At 51.7% G+C, this 12911-nt stretch overlaps 1 protein-coding gene across 1 annotated transcript in view; it reads right to left on the bottom strand.

The window, feature by feature from the left end:
• COL4A2 (collagen type IV alpha 2 chain) overlaps window positions 1-12911 on the bottom strand; it is a 133260-nt gene that overhangs the window by 91759 nt on the left and 28590 nt on the right. Inside the window, exon 4 of the mRNA XM_084759270.1 lies at window positions 599-679. Coding sequence (XP_084615396.1) covers window positions 599-679 — 81 coding nt within the window. The remainder of the gene's footprint in view (window positions 1-598; window positions 680-12911) is intronic.

Below are 12911 nucleotides of genomic sequence, written 5' to 3'. Positions count from 1 at the left end.
CTGGGCTTGAACTCACAGAGATCTGCCTGCCTCTGCCTCCCAAGTGCTGGGATTAAAGGTGTGCACCACCATGCCCAGCTTAACATAAGTATCTTAATAAAATATTTGTCTGTGTAAACCATGAGTCTAGAACATCTCTCTGTATTAGCACACACACAAATTTTATCCTAAAAAACAAGCAACCCTATGCTTGCACTGATCTTATTCACACTTTTCCCTAAACATCACACTGTGTCATATAAGTGCCTCACATTTACACACGTTGTTGCAAGCAACCTGCTGATGCAATACCAGAGGACAAGGGCAGGTTACCAGCTGTGTTATGTAAGGAACTTGAGCATTGAGGTTTTGGTACCCAAGGGTCTCTTCTGGACCTACACCCCTGGGGCTACCTAGGGACATCTGTGTTTGTGTGTATTCACCACCATGAGAAACAGGAAAGTGGTTCAAATTTTGTGACTTACTTATGATCCATTTTGCGACTTATTGCATGGTGAGAGGAAATCAGTTGTACCTTGTCAGAGTCGAGTGTGATAGAGCCAGGCAATTTAAGGCACTTTCAAACAGCACCAAGGATTATTTTACACTTGTGACTCACCCGTGCTCCTTTCTCCGGGTAGCACTGGCAACCCCCGCTGCAGTCTCTCCCTCCGCAGGGCACATCCAACTTCTTCACACCCTGTAGGAACCAGACACAAGACAGAGGATTTAAGAGTGTCGCTGTATCCTGCTGCAAGTCCTTACTCTAACATCAAGCTGTCGTTCAAAACGGTGCACAGGCCCATCTTAGGACAGGTGTAGGTTTACAGCAAAACTGAGTGAGTGGAGTGCAGATTCCCCACCATAGTGCTGTCCCAAGCTCGTGCTGCCTCCCTGCTGGCCACATCTCACACCAGCGTGGCATGCCTGTTGCCATGAATGAGACAAAAGTGCAGTCTTGTCCCCAAAGCTCCCGGGTGCATCAGGGCACAGCTGGTACAGTACACTCTGCAGGCAACAGCCTTGTGGCTCCAGATGCTGAGCCAGGAGCCCAGGCTTGAGGGTCAGAGTAAACCTTCCTCAAACCCAGGCCTAGGCAGGGAAATGCAATTACATGGCCCAGAAGGCAGATCCCCAGTGGTCCAGGGATTGAGGACACACTCTGAAGGCAAGTGAGCCATGAGGAGAGGGGTTGGCATGCCCAACTCCAGCTCCTTCCGTGGAATAGCGATGAGGCAAGTTAAGGAGGTGTTTGTGAGGAGGCAGAGCTTCCAAATACACCTGTTAGCAGGATACCCCAAGAGCACCTGCACCTCAGCTGGGGTGCATCACCAGGCAAGTTCATCTCCTTCTTTCTCCCCTGACCACCCATGTTCTTTGGGGTAAGGGGAAGAAACTGAGAAATGACCCTTTCCTAAGTGCTGGGCTGGTTGGCTGGGCTAGCTTCTTGCGTCTCCAGGGTCTGGGGGTGTTTTCTCCATTCCTTGACTCTATCGTAACACTTCTTCTGATGAGATAAGGATGAAGACCACATGGCCTCAACTTTCCCCCTTTGACCACGGCCACAGGACACAGGGAATGACAGGTACCCTGGCTCCTTTCACCCCTTCTTATTGGTCAAGCACCAGCTATGGTCCCCACGGTCCCCTGTAGATGGGCTAGGACAGTCCCACCCCATGCTGGAGCAGGAAAGAGCACAGCCACAGAGACTCGGCCTGTTCCATCTTGGCCACAGTCTGATGCCGTCCAACCCACAGAGCCCAGATGTTGGCAGTTACACGTAAGGGACCCTGTAATTGTGCACAGCAGACAGTTTGCTTTTGCCATTCACTCAGCCAGGCTTTATGCAAGTGGGGCCTGGTTGCTGACAGTTTCCCTCCAATGTCAAAGAATTTTTAGCCACAGAATTGAAATTTTCTTTTATATATATTTTTGTGTGTGCACGTATGTCGGGCTGGTACATGTGGGTAGGTCAGCGGACAGTGTGTGGGAATAGCTTTCTCTTTCTGTCATGTGGATTCTAGGGATGCACCGAAGGTCATCAGGTCTGGTAGCAGGTGCCTTTACAGGGTGAGCCACCTCACCAGCCCTACAGCTGGCTTCTTACTCCAGGTTAAGCATCAAAGACCTAATGGAAGGTCACTGGGAGCTATGTCTCAGCACACGAGCCCATTGTGTTCCCTGTGGAGATGCCAGTGGTACTGCCATGACCTTCGCATGTCCTGCAGAGCCCAGGATCTACTTGCTGTACTGGGTGTGCAGGCCACTGTAGGCACAGTTTACCTTGGGGATCGGCAAGCCCTCAGGCTCTTTTTGTTTTCTTGTTAGCTGAGCATGTTCTACCCTCGGACTCACTCCGTGGCTCCACAGTTGGAGCCCTGATAATAATCCTCTGCCTAATCTACTGTCTGATGAATTTCAAAAAGCCCAACATTCTCAGCTCTTTCTAGAAGCAATTCCCCTGGAGCTCCCGTTTGAGGTAACGAAACAGCAGGAGGTCCCTGGTGTGACCTGACTAGACAGCTATGTTGGCAGGTGTCTCTCATTTGCCAGTAATTAGCTCCGCAGCTGCTGGGAAGGTGTCAGGAAGTCTTCGGTTTAGAAGGGAAGACCTACATTCCTTTTGTCTGTCTGATGTTCCACATGCTATTTTAAAATTTGATTTCACAGCCACTTTCGAAATCCTCATATATTGATCAGTGGCTGGATAATTTTAAAGGTTTGAAATTGATCCAACAGGCTCCCTAGTCTGGAGGTGAGGATGGTCCCTGGATTTATTTAGAAATGAGCAACACCAGTGGGAGCAGCCTGTCCCATGAGGTGAGGGCCAGACACAGTACTGGGAGACTGCCACTGAGAGACCGGGCTTTCCCAGCCATGTCACCTGCCCTTCAGGGGTTCTCTCATGAATTCCAGCATCTACAAGAGCCCTCAGGACCTGAAGTGGAGTGTTGGGTCTCTAGGACGAACAGAAATATTGACACACTTGGGCAGGGCCTGTGCTCCAGACGACGCTTAGAGACCGGACACTACTGCATTCTCCCCACAGGATGTGGAGCTCTGGAACATTCCCAAGATCTGAGTGCCTTCCTGAGATTGTGTGTGAGGATAGAGGGGGACTTGTGTGTGGGCCCTGTGCCTGGAGACCCATCCCCTGCCTCCGGGAGGAGCACCAGTAGCTCACACGAGCCCCATCGCTCTACACTTTGAATCTGGTTCTTGACTCCACTGCTCTGTACTATTCAAACTCAAGTCACAATCCTAATCCTCTAATAAAGATTGTGAGTTCTTCCCACGTGAGCATCTTGGGGGCCTGCTCGCCTCCTCAGTGATACCATCTACCCTGGGCTTTACTGCTGTCTTCACAAGTGTGAGGTCCCCTCATATAGCTCTGTGGGTCCTCAGCAAGCATTTTACATTTATTTCACAAAATCACAGGTTTAAACAAGGGCCCCAGGGGTACCCAGCCATCCGCAGCTGAGATGAGGTTCCTACGGTGGGGTGGCGCCCATAACCTCCCCAGGTGCTGCCAACATCCAATCAGGCGGGCTGGCCAGACTCTGATTATTAGATGTCCTCAATGCCAGGGTGAAAAAGGACTCACAGCCCAAGGGTTAGTTACACCGAGGATCCACAGAGCAGCCGCGGGTTTCATCCCCAGAGACACCAGCCTCATGCATTTAAGTTTACTGTAAAGTTACTCCTTGCTTGGGATTCTGGGACCTGCACATGTGGGCTGGCTGTACTATGAGAGTCTCTGGCACCCAACCACAAAGTATTTGGATGCTGCGACTTGGGGTGGGGGGCGGTGAGGCTGGGGCCAATCATCAGCTTTCCCCTGACAAGGTCACTCACTCCTCACTCACTCATGGACCTCCCATACTTACACTCTCATGCACGCCCACTTCCCCAGCCACATGCTCCTATGCAAACACAGTCACACACTCATCTCTCGCTCACACCTGTGCACCCCCACTCACTGAAGTCACTCGCTCACCCTTTCTCTCATTCTTTGTTAACTGCTTCCTTTGGACCATGTGCTGTGCTAGGCTCTGGTGTGAAGCAGAGACAGATTAGACACAGTCCCTGCCTTCATGGTGTGTGAATAAGTAGAGAAGATTGGTTGGGTAAATAAGTTGATGACTAAATTGACATCGCTTAGATTCTGGCACACGTTTTGAGGAAGGGGAGGTGATGTACCTGTTGGCAGACTCACTCAGACTCGGCCCATGCACTCTCCCTATGGACACTGCCTTGCTAGCGTCTGTCTGTGCGCCTCACTTCCAAACCCAGCAAGGACTAGAGACATCAATGAGCAGCCACACTAGGCACTGAGCCCCGTCTAGTAAATCAGCTTCGCAAACAAGGCAGAAGACTGGACGTGGCTGTCGGAAGAGGAGCGGGGAGGAGGGGGGCACTAATGTCCACCCACCATCAGCTTTGGCCATACGCTGCATTTATGGAGCCCCAGCAGTGTGGAGGTGAAGCCAAATCCAGAGCCACGAGACGGAGCTGCAAGTGGCTTCAGTGGCAGACATGCAGGAGGCTAGCTGGGCCCACGGGAGGCATGAAGTGGGGATACATCCTGCAAACGGTTCCTATGTAGGCAGCCGAGAGGAGAGCAGACCTCCATAGCCCTGGGAAAGCCAAGCAGCGCAGTGGTGAGGGTGCTGGGTAAGGGAGCGGAGGAGGGCTCTGGTCACCTCTGAATGATAGCTGTCCTCCCACTAGCCCTGACACCCTAGGTGGAGTGTGCACACAGAGCCAGCTGGGAACACAGATTAGAACGTGAGGAGCCTGCCTCCTCACACCACTTCCAAGTCCCACGCAGACGCTGTGAAAAAGAGGAGCTCAGAGGACCGGTTAATCAAGGAACAGGCCCGTCTGTGGCCATACCATCCGGGACATGCTTGATCTTATCAACAAGTGGGGCCTTCCCCTGAGCGGAAGAATTTCCTAGCGGTTGAGTGGGGTCCATGGCCAAGTGGACCTTGCCTATCCAGCCTAGGACATGGCTCCTCAGTCCCCTCCTACTCTGGCCCTGTTGCCACTGGGAATTAGGAGGATCCTAGAGCCCAGGTGTCAGATGCTGGATTTCCAGTCAAAGTAACAAATGGACCGCAGTCCCTTCCTTCTTAAACACTTCCTTTTAGAGCTCTTCTCTTTCAGCTGAGTTTTATCCTACACTGCTGCACGGTTGCCAGTCACAGGACTTGAGAAACATCTGGGGCCACTTAGCAGCAGGTAGGAAAGTAAAGGCCTAGGAGGCATTTTGTGGAGGACTCTGATTACACTGTACCTGGCTGGACGTTTCCTAGGCACAGTGGGCAGGCACTGGGCAGCATCTCTCTCTCTCTCTCTGTTTCTGTCTCTGTGTCTCTGTTTCTGTCTCTCTTTCTCTGTCTCTCTCTGTGTCTCTGTCTCTCTCTGTCTCTCTGTCTCTCTCTCTCTGCCCCCCCCCCATTACTTTTGTAACGAGATCTAAGACTCTCCATTCACGCGCGTCCTGGATATACCCCCACAGCACTCTGGGCACATGGCCTGAGTTGTTGAAGAGCTGTTCTGGAGGACCAAAAGTCAGAACACCTTGCAAGGAAAACCAGGCTCCAGCCTCCCAATCAGGCTACCCCTGGAGAAAGTCATGCCCCAAGCTGCTGCCTCTCTCTCTCTGCTTCTGCCATCTATAAATGGCATGTGGCAGGGTAGGACAGAGATCAGTGCTGGCAGCTGCAAGATTAAGAGCACATCCGGTCCCACAGCGAGCTGGCTCTGGCTCCTGGTCCAGCAGCCCAATGGCAGTGACAAGACAGAGTATCACGTTGCCTTCACCAAGGACCACGTCCCACGGGACAGACAGGACGATTTTCCTCCCTGCCTGGTGGGAAGGGTATGCTCAGCCCCAAAAGTTACCCAAGCCACTTGGCACCAGACCTCCCAGAGACACACCAGCACTTATGCTCAGGACATTGAAAATTGTCTTTGAATAATAATTTGAATACCAGAAAATAAAACTCACAAGGCATTTAGAGGTTTTAAGACAGTTTCTCTATGCACCAACCATGCACAATAAGGGACAGAGATGCAGCCAGGTCCCTGCATCGTTTAAGGTTGGCACACCACATGTGAATGAAAGGGAAGGGGAAAAAAACCCACTGGCTATTGTTTTTGACTTGCACATAAAAAGAAAAAATAACGATAACTCAAATTTATATGAAGATCCAAGAACAAAACTCATCTGTCCTAAAACAAAGAATATTTTGTCCTCCACATGTTCCAAGAAACATCTTGTCCGAGGAAGTATTTTTAAGCCAGTGCACCTCCAGCCAAAACCGAGCTGCTTTGAAGGGAATTCACAGCTATCTCGCCACCGATCGCCCCCAGCACCCAACCCCAATTTCCTCTGCAGAGGAGTCGTGAATGGCCGATTCTAGGCAACATGAGAGGTAAGCCTTATTGTCAAAGGTAATATGTTTCTCATCTGCAGGCAACACAATCTATACAAGTCTTTGTTTTGTCACAAGTCCAGTCAAGCTGGGCGTTTTAAAGACCTCTTTAATCCAGCGACAGGCCGGCTAAGGGGAGAGAGCCAACTTGGGAACAAGGTTCCCAGTAAAGTTCTATTAGTTTATCAAAACAGGAAGTATAAGCCATTTCCGCACATGCAGCTTTAGAAATTAAGGAAATAATTCCAACATGGTATTAGCAAGACAAGGTATATGGAGAGGAAACGCGAGTCGTAGAGGCACAGGCCTGCAGGCCCAGCCAACGCGATGCCTTTGTTTAAAGCGTCTCAAGGGCACCCGGATCGAGTGCAGCCACTCTACTGTATCCTGAGACCAGTGCCAGCTGGAGAGAAAGGCAGACGATGGACAGAAGGCTCACCCTGCTCACCTAGGGGACTGATATCCAGGAAGGGTGGCTTGCCCCCAAGCACCAAGTAATTCCAGGGTGGCGTAGCCACTGTTGCCTTGTGCATTCATGGGTGAGAGGTCTCATGGGGAAAGCTGTTCCTAGAACAAGAGAGGCAGGAAGATGGAGTGCTAAAGAGTTTCCAGAATGATGGTCATGGCCTCAGGATGATGGTCATGGCCTCAGGATGATGGTCATGCCCTCAGGATGATGGTCATGGCCGCAGGATGATGGTCATGGCCTCAGCATGACGGTCATGGCCTCAGGATGACGGTCATGGCCTCAGGATGATGGTCATGGCCTCAGGATGATGGTCATGGCCGCAGGATGATGGTCATGGCCTCAGCATGACGGTCATGGCCTCAGGATGATGGTCATGCCCTCAGGATGATGGTCATGGCCTCAGGATGATGGTCATGCCCTCAGGATGATGGTCATGGCCTCAAGATGATGGTCATGGCCTCAGCATGACGGTCATGGCCTCAGGATGACAGTCATGGCCTCAGCATGACAGTCATGGCCTCAGCATGACAATCATGGCCTCAAGAGTGTTCCTGTGCTGGCCCAGGGGTGCCCCTGTGGAGCAGCACAGTTGTCCTCATTCTTTTCTTCAGGGCAGCATGCCTCATCTGAGTCATTGGGAACAATAGCCATTCCGGGAGGTAGAGACAGGACAGTCAGGAAGCTATGGCTGGGTTTAGCTACATAGCCATCAAGGTAACTTCAAGATGGTGCTTTCCAAACCCGAACTGCTTCTGACAAGGTGGCATGAGGCGCCATGCTGGGGAACAGGCTGAGAGCAGGAAGCAGGCCGACGCGGGAGCCCTTGTGGAATGCTTCCCAGTGTACGTCATTGCTTCCATGATGGCTAGCACAGGCGAGGGGGCACACTGGTGGGCTGGTGGGCCTGAGCATGAGGAATGGCAGACAGGAACTCTGGGAAGGAGCTGCCGACACTGAGCGAGGAGTGGGTGGCAGGGAGAAGACGCAGAGCAGGGGAAGACCAGACACAGTAAAGGACAGTGTGGCTGGAGAATGCCCTAACCTCGTTGAACTCCAAACCGCGGGCCGGTCAGTCACCCTCCCACTCACCGGTGGCTTCCTAGAGACTCTTTGCTGTCCACGATCGGGGTCATTAACACCAAACAGACAGCCTAGCTCGTGGGCCTGGGGCTGCAGACACAGGAATGAGAGCTGAGCCCCAGCCAAGGAGGTATACGCCAGACACTGCCTCAGAAAACACCTGGCCTGGGGCTAGGATGATCTCAGGTGTGGGTGGGCCTGGACTACAGGTGGAGACAAGTGGGCCTTGGGCAGAGGGGTGAGGAGAGGGGAGCTTGGCATTTCCTGTAACGTACACTTCCTGTCTATACGCTTCCCTTGTGGAGGCAAAGCCAGTCTGAATGTGTCTCTTCTCAACAAGTAGGAAGGTGCACCGCCCTGCTGCTGTGGTCAGGGAGAAGTTCTGGTGCCTGACAAGCCACCTAGCCTCTCGTCCGGAAGCACCCTTCCTCCCTTGCTTCAGAGAGCAACTCGGTCACTAGAAGGATGAATGGAGGCTCCTCTGTTGTGTGGCTTCATTAGGTGCTGGGTGGGGACTTGGAGCTCTTCATCCTGAGTCATCTCAGGCAGAAGGCTGGACCTTAGGCAGCAAAGTCAGGCAGTGGGCCTGGGGAGAGGCCGATGGGAGGAGTCAAGGGCAGAAGTCAGTGACCAAACAAGTGTGGTTAGCTAGGGTGCAACCGTGCAAGGAGCCAGCATGGAGCCGTGGTGATGCCGCTGGTGACAGCTGGCACGAGGGGTGTTCTGTCTGCAGTGTGAAATGCTTGCACTCTATGGGTGTCCTTCCCTAGCACCTAATATCTCTTTCCCTAAGATTTAACTTAGATTTAATTATGTGTATTCGTGAGCATATGTACAGGACTACCTGCATGGGTGTCCGTGGAGGCCGGAGGATTCCCTGCAGCAGGAGTTACAGGTGGTTGTGAGGTGCCTAACACAGATATTGGGAACCAAACTCCTGTAAAAACAGTATGCACCCTTAAGTGCTGAGCCATATGTCCAGCCCCGTCATTCCGTCCAAAGTCTGACTTCCTTTTGACATCCTTATTTTTGTTTGTTTGCTTGTTTTTTTGTTTTGTTTTGAGACAGGGATACCCTACGCAGATCAGGCTGGCCTCAAACTCACAGAGACTCACCTGTCTCTGCCTCCCGAGTGCAGGGGTTAAAGATGTACTATGCTATGCCAGGCACTCTGTGTGTATGTGTGTGTGTGTGTGTGTGTGTGTGTCTAACAGCTCACAGATGCGAGGGGCGTCAGATCCCCTCCTGAAGTTACACATGGTCGTAAGGCGCACCATGTGGGTGATGGGGATAGAACCGAGGTCCTCTGCCATTGCTGAATCGTCTTTCCAGCCTATCCATTGATTTCTAGTTCCTACTGACTCATTAAAATCCATTCTGTTACTGGTCCCTTATAATTACTGTGGAAACATAGTCAACTGCTAAAGGCAACTAAAGATTTATTTTCATTGCAGTTTGGGTGTATATGCAAAGCTATGGGCAACTCCAACCCGAGCACGAGTCTTGCTTACTTGCCTCCGAAAAGCTAACTTGTGCCTGAGCTCAAAAGCCTTAGCAAGAGAGACTGTGTCCTTTGGTCCTGCTGCAAGCAAGTCCCATTTCACCTTCCTTCAACCTCTCCCCGTGGCACCCCCCACCCCACTCCTCCCACCCCCACCCCCAACCCCCGCCCCAAACCTGCCATTCCAGGAGCTGGGCTGGGCTGGCACCAGGTTCCTTCTCCTGTCCCTCAGCACACTGGGGGCAGGGGAGCAGGATCTAGCCCCTGATCCTAAAACCCCTCTCGTCACACAGTTGGTACCATTCTGGAAGCTTCCATATGCACCAGCCACGTTAGGGGGCGCTGTGGTACACATGCACAGCCAAGATGACAGGGTCCATTTAAAGTTTTTGGTTGGCTCTGTCAACGGACCAAGTTTTGGAAACCACCTCCCTTTGTCCCTTCCATCTCTGAGACTGTCTGTTGCCCCTCACATTTTCCCTACTTCCAATCTGCCCGGCGGGTACTTCTGGTACTCCTCTTTTAGTTTGGCATCACCTCATACCCTGCTCACAAGACAAAGCATGTTATCCCCTCAGATCTCTCTGCTCTTGCGGTCTCTGGACAGCACCCTCTTCTCTCCTGTCACCTACCGCCTTGGCTCTGCTGTTCGTCCACTTTCAAAGCCTCCTTCCCCTTTACAGCTTCCACTGAGTGTTTCATGAAACATTTTCCCACGGCGAAGGAATGTCAAGGATCTTAAAGGCACCGAGCAAGAACACCTCCGACTTTGCATCTTCCCCAAAGAACTCGTACGTGCTGTTCCCTGGCCTGGAATGTCCTTTGCACTCCACCACCCTGTGCAGTCAAGACTCACTCACAACAGCCACTTAAGCTGGGGAAAAAGGAAATCAGGCCCACTCCAGCTCCATTCTCACTGCCAGCTGTCCTTTTTAGGCACAGGGATTTCTGCTACAATATACCACACGGCCGTAGCTGAAGGCTGTCTGCGTTCTACTGCATACAGCAAACTAACAAGGCACATGGGAAGAAAGTGCTGGGCTGGGCATGCCATACCTTCTGATTTCACAGCTAGGGCTCTAATTAAAAAAAAAAAAAACAATTAAAGTAATAGCAGAGCTTAAAAGACATGGTAGCCTCTCAATAAGTTAAAAATAGTGCTTTGTGAAGAAAAGCACAGGCCTGGTGTTGAGAGGAGTGGGAACGCAGTGAATGGCACACAGAGGGGAGCGAAGCTAACGCACCCAGCACCTGGAAGAGCCTGCAGTAGGCCTTGGCACCAGGTGCAGCTTGCTGTCTCCTGTGCACCTGCATGGGTCGCCTCCACCTTCAGCTCCTGGGAACCTCCCTTCACGTGGGCCAGGCCAAACAGAACACACCACACGCGAGCTAATGCTTTCTGTTGACATCAGGCTATCTGCCAACTGTCCGTCAGCGAGGATGAGTTAGAGAGACGCACTCCCTCTAATAAAGCGGATGCTCTGACACTATTCGCCACACGCTTTGCTGGGTAGGTGTTCCCATTAAAGACTCCCAGCGGGCGGCTGTTGGCTGCAGTCATGCTGTAGCCTGAGGCATCCTGCTCTGTCTCTAGCAGCCTTCATCCCAGAGGCTATGGGTGTAACTACAGGAGAAGATGTCTCAGAAGAGTCACCTATTTTATCCAGAATAAATATCCTTAAATATTTCCATTACCCTGCACATGGGTTGTTCAGCTAGTGAGACACAGTGGACCAAGACAAAGTTTAGCGCAGGCATTACCTCACAGTCTACCCACACTAAATTCTAATTATTTATACGGCATGTCAGTTCTTGGTGTTCTCTGGCCAGGAATAAGAATTTGTATGTTGGTGTTGGCATATAGGTCTTAAGTGAATATTTAACATCACTCATAAAAGAGAAGTGGATCCATCCTTGAAGCTGTTTCCTCCCCCCTGCACCCCCCTCCCCGGAGAAATATGCTTAACTGATGAGCTTGGTTCACTAAGCCTCTGGCCATACATTTTGTGAAAGATCTGAGGAGAACAGACTGGGAGAGACCTGAGCAACACTTCGCACAATACAATAACATTTCTGTTCTGTGCACTGCAGACTGGTCCAGGCATGGAGTGCCTTGGTTTGTATTGGCATGCAAGGAATGGTGGAGGCCCTGCCCGGGCAGGCTGTGTTTTTGATATGCGTAAGTTCACCTTGCAAACCCTGTCCATGTGTTACAGGGGCCCCAGGGACTGCTGGAGCTCTGACACCAAACACTGCAGCCGTTGGAAGCGCCTGGTTACCTGGCTTCTGATGTGTAACTTCTGCCTTTTCTCCAGGGTACGCTTGGCCAAGGTCATCAGGCCTGATGGTGTTTGGAAGGGCCTATGTATGACCTCACACATGAGTAATGACTCAGGATTCCTTTGCTGTGACCTCATGGTCTTTAGCAGTCTGCTCATCACACTGGAAGGCCTGTGGATCGTCTACTAAGAACAGCAGCGGGGAGGAACTCTTGGTTCCAGGGGAGGAGAACGCCCATCAGACACGCCCAGCGTGGGCAGCGTGCCACTGCCGCTGTGTGAACTGTCTACCGGACACCCCGCCGGTCATTTGTAGGTGCACATACATGCAGGTGCACATGCTTGTGCCTGTGACTGTTGGTGTCTTTCTCAATCACTCTCTACTTCAAGTTTTGAGACAGAGTCTCTACTTAAAACTGGAGCTTACCAATTCTTCTAGACTGTTTAGGGATGGCTGAGGAGTCTCCTGTGTCCCCTTCCACAGCACTGGGATTACAGGCACTTATAACCAAGGGAATCACTTCCCCAGAAGCCCTTCCAACAGTCGCTGCTGAATTCTACTCTCTTTGCCCCTACACCCCTGCAGAGGGCTCATCTTACTTTTATTCCTTATTTGCTGCATCCTTAGATTGCAGAGTCACCCTATACATTGAATTGGCCCTGGGTTAGCTTAGAGCCAGTTTTATCTGCTGGCCCTACTGAGGGGTTCAGAGTTCACCTGCACACATTTTCAGGAACAATCCAGCATTGAGAAAGTCTGCATCAGGGCAGTACCATGTCTGGAGCTTTTTCTATCTACAGAACCTGTACCTGCACACAGGTGACGTCTCCAGCTTCATTATCCTCAAGGAGGGGCCCTGCATACAGATGGGAACTCCTGGGCCTCCAGCTGCCTGGTGTCTTTGCCCCACCTGTGTGTCCAGTTGGTCCATTTCACAGCAAGGAACAGATCTGCTGTGAACTGGGCTACAATGGAAGGAAGGTATGTCGACGCCCTGTCCCCTAGTCTCCTCATTTATAGGACACGTAGGCTGCTACGAGACTAAAAGGAGAGGAACCCGAGACGGTGCCTGGGCAGGGCCGGCAGAGGCTGGAGGCCTCCCTGTTCAAGTCTTGACTTTGTTTACACCTACGGAGGGGCAAGGCCAGGCCATCCTGTG

This window comes from Acomys minous, assembly GCF_964271855.1.
Source record: "Acomys minous genome assembly, chromosome: 15".
NCBI classification, from domain to species: Eukaryota; Metazoa; Chordata; class Mammalia; order Rodentia; family Muridae; genus Acomys; species Acomys minous.
This window is presented reverse-complemented; position numbering and strand designations above follow the sequence as displayed.